Source organism: Pezoporus flaviventris, unplaced genomic scaffold (genome assembly GCF_033815535.1).
Source record: "Pezoporus flaviventris isolate CSIRO_AGI_PZ_B2104156 unplaced genomic scaffold, CSIRO_AGI_Pfla_v1 ptg000015l, whole genome shotgun sequence".
NCBI lineage: Eukaryota > Metazoa > Chordata > Aves > Psittaciformes > Psittacidae > Pezoporus > Pezoporus flaviventris.
In genome coordinates this window covers 14,867,896-14,890,554 of record NW_026892563.1, presented here as the reverse complement: position 1 = coordinate 14,890,554, position 22,659 = coordinate 14,867,896, and the positions used below count along the sequence as shown (strand labels likewise).

General features: G+C 42.5%; 1 protein-coding gene across 2 annotated transcripts in view; it reads left to right on the top strand.

Moving 5' to 3' along the window:
• Positions 1-9,253: 9,253 nt before the first annotated feature.
• The window catches only part of PCP4 (Purkinje cell protein 4), a 52,168-nt gene continuing 38,762 nt past the window's right edge, over positions 9,254-22,659 (top strand). Inside the window, exon 1 of one of the 2 annotated variants that reach the window (XM_061453555.1) lies at positions 9,254-9,723. In XM_061453555.1, the coding sequence (XP_061309539.1) occupies positions 9,715-9,723 (9 nt within the window). In that variant the 5' untranslated portion in view covers positions 9,254-9,714. The remainder of the gene's footprint in view (positions 9,724-22,659) is intronic. The other variant, XM_061453556.1, reaches the window with a different exon arrangement.

Sequence of the window (22,659 nt, the reverse complement as noted above, 5' to 3'; positions counted from 1 at the left end):
CAATCCAGGACTACTACTAAATTTTGCAGCTGAGATCAGAGCAAGTTGGTCCATTAGGGCCATAGCCAGTGCCCCATCACAGTGCCATATCCACTGTAGTGTCTGAACTGTTTCTAATTGACTGATGATTTCCTTTCTGATCATTTAAGGGAGTAAATACTGGTCTTTTGTTTTGGTCAGATCAGAGAGTACCAGGATAAATGCTAGACCTGCCTATGCTTCATTGAACTAGAGCTGCACAGGGAGAAACCAGCTACACAAGAATGCATTAAATCGAACTGAACATTGTTTTTTTTCTAGTCCTAAGTAGCACGATGCAGCTATTTTTAATTTCTCTGCAGCATGAAGTGTTAGACAAGCTACATGTGACCTAGCTTGCATTTTGAAGAGGGAAGATAAGAAGAAAAAAGTGCAGAAGCTGCACAGTGCCAGACACACAGCTTGTCAGGTTGGAACTGGGGGATCCTCAGGCTTGGCCTTGTTCTCAGCCTCTCCTCTTGCCAGCTACATAAGATTTTAATCTTTTAGGGGAAGGATTTCTGTGCCAGACCATAGAGGTAGATACACAATGATTAAAAAATAGCTTCAGGTACTTCCCCTTCCCTCATCTAACTAGAAAGTTAAAGGAGAGAGAAGGGGAAGGAGATGCTCTGCCAGGACATAAATCAGGGTGGGCAGCTATGTCGTGAAATTCCCTCAGGGGAAACTTGTCCTTTCATGAACTGCAGAGAGATCCCCGAGAGTCCAACTCTTCCAAGCTTGCCTTACGATCGTGCTTTGATAATACCACCAAGGAAAAACTCTGTGCTGGATAAAATGGCACTGCAGTGAGTCAGGACAGAGAACCATGTTTCTTTTTTGTTCATGACTCTATTTTAGAGTTATGTTGACCTTTACAAGAACCTTTCCTTAATAACACCTCAATTAAAGATATTGGGTCAGAGAGAGAGCACTTTCTAGCAAGGATAGAAGGTAGACAAGGACCTCTGAAAACTCATCAGCCATTAAACTGAAATGTCACTGTTAGCCTATAGGAAACAGCTAAACAAGGTATTATCATTGGGAACGCAAACATTGTAGAAGAAAGATGAAGGAAACGGAAAGCAGCTCTTCTCTATGTTTAAAGTGAGGTGTTTTTAGTGAAGGTCTATCTATTCCCATCAGTCAGCTGGGAGTTGCTTTTATTTCCATCTCCATTTTATCACTTCTTAAGATAAAAAATGCAAATAGTTTCATTAAAAAAAGATTCAGCCAATTAGCTATACCTATTCATCACTCTAGATCTTTAGATGCTGAACATGATTAACTGTTTTTTTTTCTCGCATACTTTATGTCTCCCTCCTGTGTCTTATATTCCTCTCGGCAAACTAACCATTGCTAAAAGAAGAGATTTAACTCAGTGGCACAGAACAGCCTGTGTTAAAGTGCCTGGTTTTGGGTCTCTGGGCATACCCATTACTAAAAGGGTATTTCTAGAAGCAGCACAATGTGTCTCAGTCTGTTGCTGCGCTTTACATCCCAGAAATTAAAATGTGCTGACCTTACATTTTCTTTGATCAGCTTGATTTCTGAATGCTAAGTAAATATCTTTACCTTGATAAGTGGAAGAGATCACATTTTATGTATAAAACAAATGTAGGGAATAGGCCTAGAAGAGATCTCTTGGTTTATCAAGTCCATGTTGTGCTTCCTACCTCCAGCCAACATTATATGTAATGTTAATTATAACCAGATCCATTTAGAAAAAAAAGGTATGTAAGGGTCAAAAGGCCCCAGAAGCTGGGGTAAGAACTCCAAAGCTTCACATATTAACCCATGTGTACAATTTCAAGAAGATATTTAGAGGTAGAGACAAATACTCATTTTTATTGACTTTCCTATGTGCGAGTCCTAGTACTCATAATACTAGGACTCTCCAGCTAACTGCTTGGTCTTGATCCATACCCTAACCTGGTCCACCCTGCACAACAGAGGAAGACTCCTTCCCTCTGAGAAAGTGAAGAACCCCAACATCTATTTGCATGAGGGATGAGCAGAGATGAAGTATGTTTTCATTTGTATCTTCTTTTAGACAGCCATTAATTGTGGATCACTTGACCTTCTAACTTTAACTTTCTTTTACTGGAATATGTTATCTGTAATTACTATTAATACAGCACTAAAAAGGTTTCTGGGGTAAGTGGAATGAAAGGATTTGAATGTCTTGACTGTTTATTTTTTCCTGTAAAATGTCTGGCAAAATTCAGGAGTGGTATGACACAAGATCAGAGGTTCTTTTGAAGCCTCTGCTCTGTCTAAAGATGAAAAGCAAACGGGATAGAAACTCTTCTCAATTTCAGCTTTATGCTGACATAGAGACCGAGAAAAAAATAATCCAGCAGCTCCAGCAGTCATAGCAGCAGTGCTGAGTGGTGCACAGTGGAAGGGGTTTCCTAGCACTGCCTTTCATTTTCAGTCAAACCAGCTTTCTACAGCTGGAGTAGGGGAGAAGACTGTGATCCCTACGTTTCACATGGAGGTTAACCCTGGCTATGATGTCAGCTTTGGGCTACACTTCAGCTGTTTTGAAGCTGGGAGCCTTCTAGATCCATTCTCAGAGCTGAATAAGATTTAGGGAGCCCACAAAGGGGAAAAAGCTTCCTGAACACCTGACACTCTCCTAAAAGTCTTATTTCACCCAGGCATATGCAGCATACATACGTATATACGTGCATACATACATACATATGCAGTACCTAATGCTCTCAGCTTGTCCTAGGAAAAAAACTTTATTTCTGTAAGATGCCACTAAGAATTTTTGGGGAAAAAGTTTTATTTTTCCTTTGTTTAATCCAAAGAGTTTCTGAGCACAGAGAATTTGCCCTTAACCTGAATTTCCCCAAAGTTGCTGAAGTAAAGTAAGGGAAGAAGTATACTTTAAGCTCCCTTATCTCTCCATACTGCAAGTTATAATTGTTGTGGATCTTTTTAATCACATTAATTCCTTTGTCTGCACAGAGATTGAAAATTGTTAACTGATAATTATTATGTCTTTTTACGTTTTAATTGAAAAGTTAACTGCCATGGGTAAGTGCCAAGTACCATCTGCATGCTATACACTTTCACATCCTCTGGCTTATGCAAAACAAAGCCAATCAAAGAGTCAAAACTCACAACACTCTTCAGACTTTGAAAGGTTTAGGGAAGTTGATTTAATCTGAGAATGTTCTTTTTTTTGTACCAGAGTTAAGGACACATCTTTCAAACTTCTTCAGATGAACCAAGAATCGACACTTATATTTGGGTAGGTTGTTTTTTTTGTAGGATAGATGACTCACACTGTACAAGAAGTCATGTCATGTAATTCTCATGAGAAAAGACTCCATTTTTCCGAATTATATTGGTTATTTTTGTTGCACTGGCAGCTATAGGATTTTGTTGGAATCATTGACTCATTCCTCTTGCATGGGAACAAAGGTTAGATTGTAACAAAGGCCCTAAGGCCCAGATCTTCAAAGGTATTTTGTCGCTTAACTACCAAAAGCTATTAGCTTCTTCATTAGAAAGTAGAAAGGCACACTAATAGGAGTTCAGCCTGTGGAAACTGTCTTTTTTCTGCATTTTACATTTTTTACTTGGGCAAATTGGCTGATATGTATCATATGACCAGTCATACATCATACAGTGTCTAGGGCTATGCTTGTTAAATCTATTACTATCAAAGAGCAAACCAAAGGCTATAATTACAGCGTATTTTCTGTAATTTAGGTCATGTTCCACATCCCCTTCTATTTTCCAGCATTCAAAGGCACAGGTCTTTCTGAAATGAAAGCTTTCTGTTTGAAATCCACATTGTTTATTTCAGCTGCAATGCAGGCTTCTTTTTCTCCCCTTTTTTTTTTTTCCAGAAAGCTTATGTGAAATTGTTCCTTCTCTTTAAAAATTCATAGAGTGCAAAGCCAGCAAGAGGCATAAGTTTCATTTCACTTCAGTGAACCAATCTCAAGTGCTGGGAAACTTCAGTTTTTGCAGTGACAGTCAAAATTAAAATATATTCGACGAAAGGGGGTGGCTCTGCTCTGATGGAATATGGAGCACCTTTCAAGACAACTGTATTTTCATTTTGTTCTTTTTGAGTTTGATTTGATTAGAGTCAAATTTTGACTGAAAAATATAGCCGCCTAAGCAGTCATCTTCCTCTGCATTCTGCATTACCGTGTCTTCTGGAGCGATGCTGCAGCTAACCGTACTTTTAACAAAGCCACTTCACTTCATGGACACCTGCAATAGCGAGATCTAAAGTAAAGCAAGACCATGCACTTGTGTGTCATTGCCAGTTACAAAGACTGAGCATACAAATAGCTCTTTCATTGCACATGTGCAACACACGGTTCTTCAATTAATGCACTGCTTATTCTTGCAGAGCAGAGCTGTCTTCAATCCCTTCAGATGGATAAAACTCTTTGGAAGCCTGTGAACCTTTCTGTTTCAGTATCCAGCTCAGATGCTCTCTCCTCTCTGCTAAGTCTTTCAGTTAAGTGGGAGTAAAAGGCAGTAAAATTGCAGTCATATGCCAGCAGACAAGATTGAACACATACTGAGTGCAGACATGATGAATAAGGAGGTGGTATTTTAATAGTCAATTTTCAGGATATAACAGCTCTTGAAAATAGATTAGCTTAGAACATTTTCTCTATTTAGAAGTGTCACTACTTATCTGTGCACTTAAGTAAACTTGAGCTTTGGGGCACCTTTAAGCTAAAGGGTAGGTCAGAAAGGTTGCCTGTGAAGGGATACCTCAAAACTAAAACCTGGTACCATGAGACAGCATAAAAGACACACTGTAAATATAATAAATATCAATAAGATCTTTCTGAAAAGTTCAAGTTACTGTTGCATTTACAGAACTCAAGATACTTGAAGTTAAGCTGGCTCATAAATGAAAACATCAGAGCTCAGGTTGCACCCAAGATGAGGACATATCTGTGCATCTCTGTGTGTATGCATTCAAGAGATAGTAAGTTCAGTAGGTCCACTCTGAGAAGCGGGAGAGACATACAGCTTTTCAGCCCACAGCTGATATCTAGATTGTTTTGGTTGGCTATGGAATCTTTCCCCAGTGTAAGATATACAAATCTGGGAGGGAGTGAATATCAGTTCTGAAGGAGAGAGAAAGAACAGATATATCTCTGCAGGTCAAGGGCTTTCACTGGGGAGAGAGGAGTTGGTGCTCCCTCAGGAACCTGTCTGAGGGCAGCTTGTGTGGCTTATACTGCTACTGCAGGCTACAGAGTAGAAAGTTGTGCTCAGAGTAGAAAGTCATTGCATGGAGGGCACTGCCATCACCATGAGCACTATTGTTCGGAAGAAGAGATCATGCCTGGTGCTGTATTTGAAAAGGGTGGCAACCTGCCTATGAACTCAAATTTAACATAGGACCTGGAGAAGGAAGGGATTTCCACCCTCCTCTTTTCCCACTAGGCAATCTGGCCAGCTCTTTCCTCAAAAATGCCAGCTCACATAAATCATACCTACAGGTACTGAACTGGGACCACAGGGATGTCATGCAGTGGCTGATACTGAGGACATGGGACTAAATGTCAGTGGACTCTGGGCTTCCTCAGGCACAGCTCAGTCTGCTTTCTAGTGTGCCTGTCTTGGAAACTATGAACTCCTCAAAACAGGTCAGAAAAGTAGAACACTCTATGTTTCCCTGCTGAATCTAGTGCAAAGAGCCTTTGCTGCCAACGTGCTTCTCTGTGCATAGTGGCATGCACAGGCTGAATTATCACCATGTGAGTTTCTTCTTGAATTTGACACATTTATTTTGATAAGGAAGAGCGAGACCAATATGACTCCTATCAGCGTCAGTGGGAACTGAAAAGATTTTCTCAGCTGTCAGTATTGTTTACCATATGATTATAGGGCCTTTAGATAGAAATACCCCTTTAATGTTTTGTGTTAGCGTTGTGCTTTGTGTCCGTAAACTGACACATCATTGCACTCCTGTCAGAATAAAAATCTTAGTTCATTGTACCCACAATTACTTTTCACTGGAAGATGTTGTCACATAATACATAGCTTCTTCAGGGGCTAAACTCCATCATAGTTACTTTGGACCTTTACACTGTATTGACACTCCTGAAGCTACTCATGCAGTGAACTCTTACCATGCTTATTGCCCGTTTGGTTCACTCACAAAAGAGCTGGGATAATAAGTATCTGTTTTAAAAATGCCAAATGCTGGTGGAGGTCCTGAGACTAATAGCGTGATGAAAGACGACCAAAGATGGCATTTTAAATGAGGTCTTCCCCCTCTTTTGTTATCACGAGTAACCTGGAGAAGTCTCAGAAAAGCCCCAGAGTGGGGTGTGGGGAGAACCTTTTCCAGACTTCAAACATTCATAACAGCTAGAGTCCCTGCAATGTTGAGATCCCCATTTGTGAATGTCAGGACTCATACTTAACCTATACCTATTAATCACACAACCAGGCAATCCATTCATTTAGTGGGATGATTCTTCTTTAACCACCTCATGCTGTGAACTCATTTTTAAAGAAACTATTTGTATTTGCAAATGTGGCAGTAGCTCAGGTTAAAGAAGAAAAAATACTAGTCACATAATGTCACAAACTGCAAATATGACATTGTGTTTAATAGGGGAAAAGAAAGTCCTCTGCCTGCTGCTGGATCAATGCTACATGGATTCACACAATGCAGCCACCCCTCTGCTTCCTTGTAAGACTGGGATCCCACATATCCTTACTCAAAATGAAGACTGAAAGTTACAGTGGCTAACTTAGACTAGTAATTACATCAGTGTCTGAGAAGAACTGCTGCACTGACTCTTACCTTGTCAGGAACCAGCAAATTTCTCCAGAACAAGGATAAATCATGCTTTAGCATTTTATTCTTGCACAGAAGCCAGGGCAGCAAGTTTCTGAGCTGATACAATAACATGTTTATCAGTTCAAGTAGAAGGGTATGAATGCATTTACAAAGGTAGGCAGGTCAGGTCTTGCCAACCTGGGAGCCCAGGAGAGATAAAAGGCAGGGCTCTTCCTTTTTCCTCAGAGAAGTAGTGAATCAACTGTACCACTCAGCTTAGTGTCACCTTCAAACTTCCTGAAGGTGCCCTCAATCCCACTATCTATGTTGTTAATGAAGATATTAGATAGTATTGGTCCCAGTACAGATCCCCGAGGGATACCACTCGTTACTGGCTTCCACCTGGACATCAAGACATTGACTGTTACTCTTCCGATGTGGCTGTCCAGCCAATTCCTTATCCAACAGTCCATCTGCCAAACCTATATTTCTCTGCAGCAATATAATGGGGGACCATATGAAAGGTCTTTCATAAGTCCAGGTAGGTGACATGTGTAGCTCTTCCCTTGCCCATTGATGAAGCCACTCCATTGTAGAAGGCCACTAGATTAGTCAGGCATGATTTGCCCTGTTGAAGCCATGTTGGCTGTCTCTAATCACCATCCCTGTGTTTTGACAAATCTTTCAGGAGGATCTGTTCCATGATCTTACTGGACATAGAGGTGAGGCTGACCCTGGGTCTGTAGCTCCCAGGGTCCTCCTTTTTACCCTTTTGAAACATGGGTGTGATGTTTCTTATTTTCCAAGTCACTGGGGACTTTGCCTGACTGCCAATTGCCTCAGTACCCTGGGATGCATCTTGTCAGGCACCATGAAGTTGTCTGTTCAGGTTCTTCAGGTGGTCTCTCACCTGAACTTTATTTTCAACAGGAGAGATTTCATTCTCCGAGTCTCTGCTTTGAGGTTCAGGGGTTTGACAGATGTGGGAAAAGAGATGAAAACTGAGGCAAGAAAACCATTGAAAACTGATGAAAAAAAGTGTTGAGTAGCTCAGCCTTCTCCATGTTGGTTGTCACCAGCTTTCCTGTTTTATTTACCAGAAGCGTAAGTTTTCTTTTATCTTAATTTTTTGGCCAATGTACACCTGTGGAAGCCTTCTTTATTATTCTCCACATCCCTTGCCAAATTCAGCTCCAGCTGTGCCTCAGGTTCTCCAACCCCATCTCTACCTATCCGGGCAGCATCCCTATATTCTTCCCAGAACACATATCCCTGGTTCCACTACCTGTGGAGACTCCTCATCCTCAGATGGAGGAGCCCAGCCCAGGCCTTCTGGTGATGAGTGCTGGAAGGAACATGGCCCAGGCATTCAGGCAGGAGCAGACTGAAAGTTGTGGTGGTGGTGACTGCAATGGGAAAGGTCCATGTTCTCGTCTGTTACTGAGCATCTGCAGGACCCATCCCTGGCAGTGTCCAAGGAAAGTTTTGGATGGGGCTTTGAGCAACCTAGACCAGTGGAATGTGTCCCTGCCCATGGCAGGGGGGTGGAAATGGATGATCTTTAAGGTCCCTTCCAATCCCAGCCATGGTGGTAGGGGAAGGTGGTTGGGGAAGGTGGTAGGGGAAGGTGAAGCTGCAGTGCCTGTGCCTCTGCAACTCAGAGGGGAAAGGCAGTTTCCAGAAAAGGCTCACAAAATTTATTTCACTGTCTCTGCTAAGATTGGTCCTGAATATAGACTTTGATGAAGAGAAGAGGCTGCTGCAAGGTAGTCTCTGGAAGCGGAAAGGTTTGGCAAGCTTCTTGGGCTCTCCAAAATAATGCGTTAACTTTTTTATTGATTTGAGAAAAATTTGAGGAAGTTAAATGCATTCCCAGACCAAATTGAATCTATATTTCTTCGCAGATAACATGAGTCAGAGCATCTGAATTTGTATTACCCAATATAGTAACCGTGCTCCATCAAAAGATGGATGCTGGGGTAGAACAGCACACTTTCCAAAGTTCCGTTTTAATTACTCGCTCAGAAAAATGATCAAAAAGAAAGACTCTTTCCCGTATATCTGTGACAGCAGGCGGATGAAGAACAGAAGAGGCAGTGAGACTTGTGTGACAACCTGCTGAGCCCTCAGCAGCATGGAAGAGCCCCAGGTGGTAAGGACAGTTGTGGAACTTTGACGTTTTAACCTAACACTCTGGAGGGAAGGGATGCCACCCATAGGGACCCGGACAGGCTTCAGAGATGGGCCAGTGACCACATGAAGTTCAACAAGGAACTTTGAGCAACCAGGTCTAGCGGAAGGTATCCCTGCCCATGGCAGGGGGGTTGGAACCAGATGATGTTTAAGGTCCCTTCCAAGCCAAACCAGTCTATGAACCTGTGATTCTACGATTCTATGAACCACACGCATTAAGTCGCGCTTTCAAGCCACCTCCAGCACACAGTTTGAAGGGTGCCTAAGCTGGCAGCCGAGCCCCCTGCCGCGCACCCGGGCTGTCTGCCCCAGTGATTGCTGCTCTCCCCTGCACCCCCCGAGGGGAGCGCTGTTTGTGCCGGCCGCCCGGGGAAAGCGCCAGTCCCGCTCCTTGTGACCGCTGTGTTCTGGGGCCGAGAGGGATAAAGCGGTGGCGGGGTCCGGGCTGTGCGGAATAAGGAGCGCCGGGGACCGGGTACCCGCGGCCGCCCCTAAGGAGCCGCCGCCGCCGCCAGGGGGCGCGGCGCTCTCTCGGATGGGGGAGCCGGGGCGGGGTGGTGGCGCGGGGACGCGTCGCGGGCGCGTCGCTCATTGGCTGGCGCGGGCCGGGCTGATCGCGGGGCGCCGGTTCTTAACGCTCGGTGCGGGGCAGCGGGAGCGCTTTGCCGGTTGGGCTGCTGCGAGCAGGGCTGCCGCCGCCGCCGCTGCGCGACATGAGCGAGGTGAGCCCCGAGGGCGGGACAGGGGGTGCCTGTGGGGAGCACCCGGCAGTGAACGTAACCTTCCCTTTGGGAGAGCGGCTCGGGAGCGGCTGCCCTGGCCGGGAGCCCCTCAGCATCTGCCGTGCCTCAGAGGGGTCCCGGGCTGGGTGGGGAGTCTGAAACGTGTAGCTTCTATTAAACCCTGCCTTCTGATAAACCGCCACAGGTGTGTATGCTCCTTCAGAGCGTAAAGCAAGGGGGTGTTTTGCCTTTTGAAGGACCATATGCACCGGCGCAGAATAATTAACCCTCCCTGCCAATTAATAATCTAAAGATGCATTTAATGGTTTCCTGTGCAGAAAGAGGGATTTAGTAAGTTGTGCTAAAGTTATCTGCTAGAGCTCATGGAAAAAAATGCCCTGTTTGTAGTTGGATGCTGATGTAAACTTTATAAATAGTGTCCTGGGAAGGATTGCAATTAAGGAAAAAATGTAAATAGTGCCAGCCATGTAAGGGTCACTCATACTCTTGTAAAGGAATAAGCTGAGAACTTTCACTTGTGCTCTGTGGGTTGTTTCTTTTTTCTTTTTTCTTTCATTTTTTTTTTCCCTGTGGAAAAGTTATCTGGGGCACAGCAGAATTCTTGTGAACAGTGCTGTCATGCATGATCACTACCTGACAGCACAGTCAATCAGCTGCCGGGCAGGTTCAGCATGGTGGATCTCACAATCTCCAGTGCAGCTCTTCCATTAGGAATCAGTAAAGATGCCTATAACTGTGCCTTACCCAGCACCTGTTATTCAGAGGCTATTTGCTCTTATAAAAGGTCTGCTGCTTCATTAATGAATGGGTATCCCTTTCTTAGCAGCAAGAGTGAAATTAAGAGCAACACCGAAGAAGTTCTGACTAGTTGTTGTGCAGGTGTTAAGATCAGCTGTATTTTTAGATGGGGTATAAACTTGGACAAAAAGCAGTGTATGGGGATTTATGAGGACAAGCTTGCATCTTGGCTTGCAGGTCAGGCCAGATGGGGAGAGCAGAGGAAATCATCATTGTGTTTTTTTTGGTGCTTGAGGGGATCAGGCTGTCTAGGTGTACTGCATCAGGCTGTCGGTGACCTCTCCTTGGCTGTTGCCTGTATTTATATCAACTGGGTAGAATGCATGCACTGTGGGGTTGTTTTTTGTAGTCTCTGCCCCCTTGGCCCCCAGGCTAGCTGAACTATTGTGTGAGATGAAATACTGCTGTTCTACTTCTTAAGATAGCATTCAGGGAAAAATCTTCTAGTGTGGAGTAGTGAATAGGTGATATTGCTGTGCATACTATAACTGTGCAAAACACTTTTTTGTTGCAGCCTTGTACTGAGTTGGATTTACGCAGCAATTACCCCTTAATGGTTTGAATTGAGTTGCTTGCCTTTTGGATTTTGTAAGTCTCAATGAACATCAAGGTCATCCCTAATACCAGCATAGGGGTTCTCTATTTGTAATGTTTCCCTTTGTCTCAGAGCACTATACCTAGCAAACCCTCGGAGCTGGAAAATGTCTCTTTCTCTGGCATAGCACTAAGCCCTGTATGTATGACACTTAGCACTGCACTTGGTGTCTTCAGTGCTGCTGTCATTCAACTGATGATATCGGAGAGTGTATCTCTCACAGCTCCAATGAAGAAAAGCTTCTTCACTGTTACTTTGCCTGTCAGCGATGCTCAAAAGACTGTTCTTTTTCCAAAAGGCAGATGAAAGCAAGTGGGCCACCTCACTGTAAAAGACTGTTAAAAAGGGAGGAAAAAAAGATTAGCAGAAAGCGAGCTCCTTAAATATCTCTTTGTAGTATTTGGATGGGGATCTTGGTGTATTTCACATGTAAGGCTGCAACTGAAAAATATTTCTTTTCTTTGTTTTATTCTGCTAGAAAATATGAGGGCAGACTGATTGACAAGAGGCTCAACTACAGCCATTAAAAGATTATCCCAATAGAATGGTGTTGGGAGGGTGAGAAGGTTTTTTGCTTTATGTTAATGCTTGTCAGGATTTGAGTGGAGCTTGAAATATTGTTGCAGAAATCTCTGAAGAGAGCTTTCATGTCCCTCAAGTTATTTGCTGAGACTTTGCATGGATTCTTAGTTTGGTGCTCCAAGCCAAATTAACTTATTTCCTGTTTAGGGGCAGTGATTACCAGTCTGGTGATAGAGAAAGCTGAAAAGAAGCAGCTGTTATTCTGACAGTAATACTTTTATATTTTGTAGCAGCTAACATTTTTTTTTTTTTGTCAGGAAAGATAAAGACATTTTCTACAGAAAGCCTTTACACTTCTTCCTCTGCAATATTTGCCTGAAAATGTGTTTAAGATGCCCTGTCTCTGGGCAAAAGTCTGTCCCTGTAACTAGTCACAGGGAGCTTGAGGTATAAGACTTTATCTAGTACCATTGTGAAACATCATTAGAACTTTCTGCAGCTTAGTTTCAGTGCAGATAGATCTCTTAGCTGTGTGGGTAACTTCTCCATAAAGTCACTGTATACTGAGATGAAATTCGAGGTGTCAAAGTAGCTTTGAAAAATCTGTCCTCAAATAACTAAGGAGCCTTTTCTTTAGGTCTGTAGTTGGTTTTGGTTATTTTAATGAGTCTACAGAGAAGAGCTGCATTGAAAAATATCAGCTACTGCCACAGTGAGCATCCATGAGATGCAGCCCATATGTTGAAGATCTCTGGTCACACAGGATAAACTGGGGGAAGTAGTGTTGGTTAATAGTCTCACAGACCAATGCCAAATCACTGCTCACAGTCAGTTTACTTAGTGAGCCTCTAGACCTGCAACTGGCATAAACTTGATACACCACAGGGAATCCTGTCATCAGTAATTTAATTATCTGATGTTGCAGATGATGCTGGGTCATGGTGACAGTAGGGCACAAAGGTTCACAAGAAATGTTTTGGCACACAAACATTTTTACAACATTCACTGCCCTTCTTGCCTACTGTGTTGAATGATTCTGGCTGTCATCGGGAATCAGGTCTGGACTTGGGGAGGAGTGTAGCAAAACAATATGGTGTTGCATCCCTGGTTCAGGGATGAAGCACATGTGTCAGGAGTCAGACCTTAAAATAGCATTAGCATAGGTTGCCTTGTTGGATGCATTTATTTACTTTTGGTCTTAAGGATCAGAGTGGTACTGCTGGTGTAGGGAAGGGGCTGAGCTTTAACAGGTGCCTGATTTTGAGAGAGCCACTGGCTCATGTGCCTGATGCTCCTGTGACTTAAGAGCTTGCATTGGAAGTTGGAAGAGGGTTACACAATGTAAGTGAAGTACCGTGCTGATTGCTAGGGTGCTGATGCGCACCACTTAAAGCAGAGTTGGGGCCAGCACCTTTGTGTATTTGAAGAACAGCCTAGGGACCAGACAGTAGCAAGAATATTCCATCTTTCATTTTAAATAGGTGTCAAGCAACCAAGCATGTGAAATTTGTTAAGATGTGAGAGAGCTGTTAGGGGCTTGATTCCATAGTGTGCTTAGGTCTCTTAGCTGGTGACTTGATCTCTGTGTGAATGCAGAGTTTTGGTCGGGCTTTGAATACAAAGAGCAGCAGGTCTTGTTTCTTGGAGCTACAGCAAGATTTCCCTTTGCTGTATATTGTTTCTGGGCTCTTGGATCCTGCCGCAATTGCTGTGTTGTGTCCACCTTCTGAAGGATCATGAAGGTTGCCCGTGTGCCCTGTAATAGGGGTGCACAGAGCACACATCACGTACTTATCCAGTCAGCTCTCCATTGCAGCCTGGAGTACTGAATCTTTGTTTTGGAGCTGAGATCAGCTTCAGTGGGAGATACCTAGCTAGTCAAATCAGTGAAGATGGAAGCTTCACTGGAAAGTTGACATAACAAAGATGTCTTTCTGAAAATTGAGCTTCACCAGTCCTTGAGGTGTGCATGCAAGATAGCAGTCATCAAGGCAGTCTCTGCTGTGGCTGTTTTCAAAACCAGTAGTACCACCTGGCCTGGTCATTTGGGCATGCCTGTAAACTGGCAGAGTAAACAGTGTGTGTCCTTTTTCCTCAAGATTGAGGGAAGGACCTGGAACAGATCTCTATCACTCTGGGCACGTGTGCCCAACAGGAGCCTGTTGGAGAAGGAGAGGCACATGTCAGAGCATGAAACATTGGACATACGTGGAGTCTTCTGTCTGAAACTGTAGCTGGTTTAGGTACTTAGATGGGAAAACTGGTGTTCTTTCATGAGTTGCTCCCCTGAGTTCAGTTGAAGCCATACCGCTGGAATTGTATTTAGGGTTTTAGAACCAGATGTATCTAAACACTGAAGTGAGGATTGTACGCAGATAATCCTGGTAGCACTAAACCAAAGAACTGGTGTTTGTAGGGGAAACACATGCTCTGTTTGTTTGGAGGAGCTCCTGTTCTCCTGTGTGGTGCTTGCAGTTCTGGGGGTGTGTCTGAGTCAGCCAGTCATCTTGAGTGGTGGAGGGGCTCTTCTGGATGCACTTCTCAGGTACTGCTGTGGTCCCCAGCTGTTAACTAGTGGCCTCACAGAGGCTGTACCCACAATAAGTCCAAAACTGTAAAGATCTAAAAAGTGCAGCAAGAACATGGCAGGGTGGAGGAGAAAGTTTTGCAGCTGTTACAGGATGGGGGTGGAACAGATAAGGCACATGAACATCAATTTTTAATTTTAGCCCACATCTATTTATTAGCTGAGTGGTAAATTGCAGCTCAAAACAGAAGGAGAAAAGGAGAATGGTAAGTTTTAAGTTGGTCACTTTGCCTACTCCTTTCATCAGTGTGGTTTCAGTGGGATCAAGCATCTTCTAAACCAGCATTTAGAAGTGATGTTGGAAATTGATTTTCATTTGGTGAAACTGGCAGATGTGTCTTTTAGAAGTGCACAGGCTTTCTTGCAATGTTTAGAATGCCAGAAGATTCAAACACCACAACACTTTAATAAAAGATGGTTAGTTTTAATTGTATGCTTCGGGTGTCATGCTTCCCTGCAAAAGAGTAACTTAAAGCAAAATATATGCATTTGTAAAGTAGGAAACCTCCATCCTTCCTACTGCTGTACTTGATGAGAGGATATCATTTCAGGCTGTAAAAGTGTATTAGTTTCTAGCCCCATTGGTGAGCTTATAAGAGTTATCTTCCAAGAGTTTCTACATTAACTAGATCATGTTAATGATGAAATCTGGTGTATAGTAGCAATTAACTTCCACAGGAACAGTGGTGGCCTGTAATAGGTCATCAAATGTTGCTGGGTATTTTTTATTAATTTGAATAAAATATTTGATTTCCTGGCCACTATTTGCTATTGTCTTCCTTGCTTTTTTTTCCTAGGGATGACTTCTGAAATGTGTCAGTGTTCACATGTTTTACCTCTTCACTGCAACTTTGCATGGAAAGTAATAGTGCCTAGGGCTGGATACTGTGTATGTAAATCGTGAGACACCCACTTCTTGGCCAAAGAGGCTTGGGAGAAGGAGGCTGCATGCATCAGAGGAAAGCTGTGCTTTTCTTTAGCCTGTCGGTTGCAGGAACCTTAAATTCACTGAGCTGTGTAATGCTTTCTTCTCTGCAAGGCAGAGGATCTTCTGATGAAGATGAATAACATACATTCTAACTCTAAGAGGTGTTCTGTTTCTTTTTCTTCCCTTGTTTGGACATTTGGTTTCTAAATAAAGAAATCCCATGGTAGATAGGTAGAAACTAGATTTAACAATAACTAAAAAGTCCTTTTCCCCCTTTTTCCTCTACTTTTAATTAAGAAAAATAAGTTTTAATTTCCCTTATGGAAGGAGATGGAAGAGACAGACTATATAGGCTACTTTTCTCTTAATAGGAAAATAAATGACAGTCTTGACAGAATAAACTTGGAGCAAGCAAGTTGCAGAAGAGTTGCAATTGTGAAACTTGTTAGTAATGACAGGATTTGATGTCATGATTTAACTCCACTCTTCATGTCTGCTCTGAGACCAGACTAGCCTGCTTACAGGGAAACTGGGAAAGTGTCACATACGCCAGATCTTTGCTGCTGTCTCATCTGATCAGTTTATACAAAGGGGGATATATCCCTATTTTATGCACTAACATGGAATTTGGAAGAAGCACAAGTTTAGTCAGAGAAGAAATGAAAATTGTCTGCCTACATGCCTTGAATATTAGTTACAGCTGAACTGCCTTTTCTCCTAAAGGGAAAAGTATTAATTTACAGCCACTGAATGTTCTTACATTATCACCTTAGTATATAGTGCATGATCCATGATCTTAAGTAGTGGTGCAGCTGATACTGTGGGTACTGTGACAGTAGACAGACTGATGGCAGAGATCTCTTGTTAAGGCTGGAAGTAAGAAACAAAAGGGAAGGGTGGGGGGGAGAGCCCCCTGCAACTGTGAAAGGTGGTGCCCTTCTCTCTGATTTTGCAGACTTCAAGGATTCTTGGACAGAGATAAAAAGCTGGTGAGAAGGGTGGCACCAGATATGAGGGCTTTGGATATACTAATGTGTGAAGAGACAGAGCTAACCGTTACACTGTATGCAAGTGTATATTTAGTGTGTTTAACATGGACTCTTAGTGTCCAAATGCCTGACAAAAAAGTGGCTGCATGGTCACTAGCCATATTTGCAGTTCCTTGGCTGGCAGGTTTTATTCTAGCTGTGCTGTGGAGCCAGCTGCGGGATAGTGCTAGCAGGATTAGAAAATAGATAATAGATCTAGTTGAACCAAGTAGTAGAATGGGAGAAATCTGAATCAAATGTTCAGGTTATAATGGTTTCAACTGAGAAGGTCATGTTGAATCACAGCACAATGCAAGTCTCCTAAAAATGAAGGAGGAGAGGGGAGACCTGTAAAGATCCTGGTTAGCTCTACAGACTGGTCTAGATGTATTTGTAGAGACTTTAAGTGCACATTTTCTGGGAATGATGGAGCATGGCTCAGGAATGTTCAAGCTAGCACTGGCTAGGGCTATCCCTGGAAACAGGACAGTGTTATGCTAAAGTTTGTTAAGCTTGACAAGAGTTAGCAGGATCTTCTGAAGTGAGTCACTAAGACATCTGGAGCAGTCCTGTCAAGTCATCGTCTCCTATAGAAACTAATAGGATTGCACATGAAAAGCAGTTTTTTCATGGAAGCAGACTCGGTTTAGTAGAGGGTGGAGGAGAACTTTCAAGGAAACCAAGGACTTGCTCAGCTTCAAAATCGCTGGGCAGAGTGATGGAAAGCAGACAGTACCCATTGCTAATGCCTGGGTGACTTGCATCTCCATGAGTCCTCTGTGACCTGTAAAATGAGCTTTGCTATCCAGCTGATATCACTAGTCTGGGTGCCTGGCTGTCCATTTGCCTTGGTGATGCTTTTTTCTTTATGAATTTGACACTAGAGGGAAAGAAAGATATTGAAATTGTAGTTGGCAGCACTCTGACTACAGGAGAAGATACATTTCAGGGGAAAGGGTATCAAGGTCATGAAAACTAAATCAGTGCAGGTGTGTAAGCAAGCAGATGAGGCAGAAATTAATATCTGAGGGCATCTTTGATTTCTTGAGGGTTTTGGTGATGCTTGACCTTTTCCTAGTGACACTCATGGTAAGAAGGAAGATCACTGATTTGCGAGAATGTGAAAGTGCTGTGATGCCTATAAAAACACAAAAAGTTTGGCTTTAATGAATTGGTATTTCTGTTCCAGATTTGGTCAAGTGATCCACCCCAGATAGGTACCACTATGCACACACTAGCGTACCTTTGTTCCTCTGCTGAAGATCTGTGTGTGATTCAACAAAGCTCTCCAAAAGTGGTAGGGTGGAGTTAGGTTTGATCAGATGAAAGAGTGCTCCCTTCTACTAGGGCACGAGAGAGCTGAGCTTTTCAAATACCAGGTGGACTTCCCTGTAAAAGAGACCAAACAATGTGAGTACAAACTTCATCAGATAGGTCCAATGTAATGTGGTGATGGAGAGAAGCCTGCCTGAGATGAGCTAGAGTGTAATGCCCAGCTAAATGTGAAAACACATTTGAAAATGTTAAAGTCAAAGGTTGGACTTTAAGGTTGGACAAGGTCAGGTGGGGCAGCAAGGGAGAGGTACAGAGGCAGAAAAATAATTCTCATAAGAAATCACAAGTTTCTTTTTGATTTGAATCTTAGGACTTTTCATTCTCTAGCTTGAATGTTTCCAGTAATGGGATTCTTGCTGTCTCTTTCTCTTGTAACAAATATGCTTCTTTCAAATAAAAAGAAACTTTGTTTTACAGTACCAGGTACTCTGCATGTTGACTCTTAAGCATATAATTTTTACACTAATTTAAGTACTCTGAAGAGTGACTTCTATATGAAATTAAGAGGTAGTATGTGGTGTTCGAGAAAGAAATCTGAATGATGCTGAAATCTGGTTCCTTGAATTCCAAACATGTAGAATGTGAAGTAAAGCAAGAGGGAATACAAACTGCTACAAATTAAAAGTATTAACTTGATAGGGAAGGAGGAGGAAGAGCATACTAAGTAATAGGGGATGCCTAGACAGGCAGCCTTCTGCAGATGACATGGTGGAAAAAGAAGACACTCAACTTCTTAGCTGCCTCAAGTACCCCTACTGCACTGTGATCCGACAGATACACCCTCACCACTGGAAAAGAGAGCAAACACATTGTTGGCTTGGCACACTTTAAAATGCATGTGCCAGCAGCACACATGGGCTGCAGTTTAAGCAGGACAGCCCAATGCCTAAGGCAGGCCAGCTTCATGCCAATTTTAATTTGCCAGTCAGACTTGGCAAACTATCACTTCTTTCCTTCAGCATATTTTTGCAAGATACTGGACAGAACTAACACCTAAGCCAAGCTGAAAGAACCTCTTAAATTAGATTACAGGAGATCCTCTATTTCACAGGGCTCTTATAAAGCAGTACTTTGCTTGGACTAACAGCTTGGTGCATTTCTATCCTGGAACTGGACTAACATGATGGATCTACAGGTAAACAGTGGTAGCAAAAGATTTAGCATTAGTTTTGTAAAGAGCAAAAAAACCCACCACAAAACAAACAAACAAAAGCCCCCCAAAATCCCAGAAAAAAAATAATTAAAAAGCCAACAAAAAAACCCAAACAACAAAGTTCAGATTATCTGAATTCCAGCAATATTTTGTGGTCATGCCATGTAAGTCCTTAATAGATGTTTTTGTCTAACTGCAATGTGTCAGGCAGTAGTGCTCAGCTGGATCTAAGTGGCTCTGCTGTCTGCGTGGAACTTCTAAGGAATGTATTTTCTGTCTAGTTACAGGATGGGTATGTTAGAATATTAACAAAATGAATGCATGACTTTTTCTGGAGGAGCACGTTAATGCCTTTCTTGAATGGCATCGCATGATGACTTGCCCTGTTCATGTGAATAAGTTACATATGTGAGGCACATAAAGCAGAATGTAGCCTGATACATAATAGACAGAAGAACTGACTGATGACTACTTGGAGTGGAGAAACTTGCAAATTTTCACTGAACTCGAATTGAAAAACAGATCTGTGGAGGGAAAGTGTTTGAAACAATAGAGGGGAGCTCTTGCTGAATCTGCCTGACCACATTTCCCTGCACTTGTTCTACAGCTAGGGCCCTGCAGGAGCTGTAGAGCATTTAGTCTTAGGGCAGGTAACCTTGTGGGTCTGTCCTGGAGCTGAGGACCCTGGGAGCTACCTACAGCTGCTCAGTGAAGACTGCTTTCTTATCTTTTATGCTACTATTAACAGTGAAAAGTGGTAGTGGCATTGAGTTTGACTGAGCATCTACAAGGTCCCAGGAGCTTCTGGCTTCCAGAAATCTCTATTTTTTGGGGGCTAGCTCTTTGGCAGAGCTAGTGATCTGGCTTTTCTTCTGCTCCCTGTGTGTGAGTGTATTTGATTGCTCTCCCTCATTCGTGGCAATCAAGGTGACCTTGTGCATCACCCTGTCCATCTTCCTTTTTAGTATGGCATGGTTGTTTCTGATTGCTTGGCTGCGGTTTGCACTCGTAGTGCCAGGACAGCTTTCCGCTGGACTGCACCACACTTCAAAGAAAGCAGCTCCCCTAAAGTCTCAGGGGGCGATTTCTGATAGAGGTTTGAACTACACAGCACAAATCCTCTGTCAAGCAAGGCCCCATTTCGAGGCAGCTTCAGCAGGCGATTCAGGGTTTTCCTTGCATGAATCTCCTTATGGCACAGAGCCAGAGATAACAGGTTTGAGTCATCCCTCTGTGCAGTCCCTGGGCAGGATGTGTTGCCAAAGCTGCAGCATGCAGTCAGTCCAGTGATTCCCCTGCTACTGGAATAGCCCTAAAGAACCTGTCATAACCACAGATGACTGGGGGCTGCTCAGTGTTGCTCTCTGTGACCAGACTGGCTGCCCAGGGGTTTGAGGCATAGAGTAGCTGATGCATAAACATCCTTGCCACTTAGTATTTCTCTTGTCTTGAAAATCAGATGGTTTGCCTTAGGGTGAAGGCAGAAAGTTTCTTTGCATAGCAACTTGAAACTGCTATAATTAATACTTTTTAGGAACCTAGCTGTCCAGTGCAGCCTAACAGACTGCAATAACATCTGTTATCTGCTGAAGTATGTATGGAAATAGGAACAAAATGAGAACAATTTTTTTTTAAATTGTATAACTGGAAATAAACAAAAAAAACAATGAAAAAAGTGCCAGAATTTTTGCAGTCTGGGAAGGAGCCGTCTGTTTTAATAATGACAGCAAATATGATCAGATATGCGGCAATTTGTCAGTGCAGACTTTTGCCATTAATAATCCAAGCTGTCCCTTGAAGACAGCCTCTAACTCAATTACAGCTGGGTTTATAGCTCAGCAAATTAAATTACCTTAAACTTCAGACGGGTTTGGAAGAATGAAATAAAAAATAAATTTTTGTTACCAAAACACTATCTGTAATCTGCCATATTCTGTCTAGGCAAGGATCCTGACCCCCTGATTGGCTTAGGGAACTCTTCCTATCAGGGGATGCTAATATTAAAGAATACCCAAGATACTGTCTGAATTCAGGTGCTTTTCCCAGATCCCCAGGGTTCTGATTTGCTCCTAATCAAATCCCTGTCAGCATTCAAGGCCAGGTTGGACAGAGACTTGAATTATGTGGTCTAGTGTAAGGTGTCATTGCCCATGACAGGGGAGTTGGAAGTAGATGATCTTAAGGTCCTTTCCAACCCTAACTGTTCTATGATTCTTTGATTAACTGTCTTTATTGCCTTTACAGGTGGCCATGGGTTATAATTTAGGCTGCATGGATGTACCTGTGTTGCTTCACATTTTGCTCTGTTGCAGAGTAAAGATTGCTTAAAGGCAATCACACAACACAGAGAGATACCTCATGGTATGAAACACTGACTTGCTCTGATTTTCAGTTCCCATAAAAAAATTGCAGAGCCTCCCCCCACCATGGTACCATCTGCTGATTGTTCCATTGTCCTGGTATTACTGTGGATCAGAGACATCAACTGTGTTACTGAAATGATCAAAAGAAACAGTTAAAATACGTATCTCTTTTCAGCTGGATCATTTCAATGTTTTCAACACAGCTCTGCTGAAGGGTTATTTTTAACTTGAATAATTTTAGTGCTCATATTTTTTGCATGACCTTGCAAACAATTGTATCAAAACAAATGAGGCCTTGGGGATGGAAAGGTGTGGCTGGATTGGGCTAGACTGGGAAGTGGGAATTCTTAGGGTCGATTTCCTGCCTAAAAATGCCCTTTCTGGCACAATAGTGCCAAGTCTGATGCTACCAATAGATAAGAAATAATAGGAGAAAAAAAGAAGAGACCAGCTTAATCTCAGTCATTTTTCATTTATGACATCTAGTTTAATCAATTTTTATGTAATTGAATTATTCCTTTTGGGTTACCTTAGTAATTCCCTTTATCAATTTTCTGTGTAATTAAGATATGGGCTATATCGCTCATCTGCAAAGGAAAGCTGAGGTAATTTTTTTGGCAAGTGGTGTGAGAAGCCTTATTCTGTAGTTGATTTTACCCTCTTTGCCCTTTGTTATACAAAACCTAATATGTAGTTTAGAGAAATTTGAGCACCGCACTGAGGTTCCAACTCTGCTCATAAGAGTGAGTCTGCTGAATTGAAGACAGCTACTTGTCCACATATGAGTTACCCAGTAAATAAGCCTTGCAGGATCAAATCCTCCATTTCCTGTGGAAAGAGGGATTACTTCTCATGGCTGGCACGGTAATTAACAGGATTTGGGAAATACATTCTTGCAGCTGCTTTCAAAATTAACTTCAAAGATTCCATTAATCCCTGTCTTGGAAAAAAAAAAAGTAATTACAATGCCTTTGGAGAAATATCTGCTTAATAACGTTTTAATTCAAAATATGCTAATAACCTAAATATTAAGCAAGCTACTGTTTGCGCTAATTATGTTGATTACATTTGGTACTGGTGTAAATATTCTGTTTAGAACAGTATATTGGATCTGAGCACAAAATCAGCAGGTTCTCACTGTGGAATTTATAAATTACACCACATCATTGGTGAAAGTGGGACACTGGGAAAGCTTTTCTGTACTATTAGAATATATAAAACCAGCACTGTAAGTGGGTTCTTGCATCTCAGGTAGTGATTCTCTGCCCGTTTTCATTAGGTTCTCCTTATTTAACTTTAAAGTGTGCTGCGTGCTGAAGCTTGCTCTGTGTACACTCGGAAGTGCCTATTCTGAGGACTTTCCTCAAGCCAAAAGCTCTATCTGGATGAAAGCAAATTGCACCTCCTGAATCGAAGCAAATACCCTAATTCTGTGGTCAATCCTCTTAAGGCATTCTGCCCATTGGGTGTAGTATGCATTTTTTTATAGACACATAGATGTGTTTTACATGGACAATGACCACATTGCAAACAAAATAACCTAGAAGCAGGGACTGCAATCCTGTCTTTCAACTACTCTGAGAAGCCCCAGATTCAAGGTTACTCC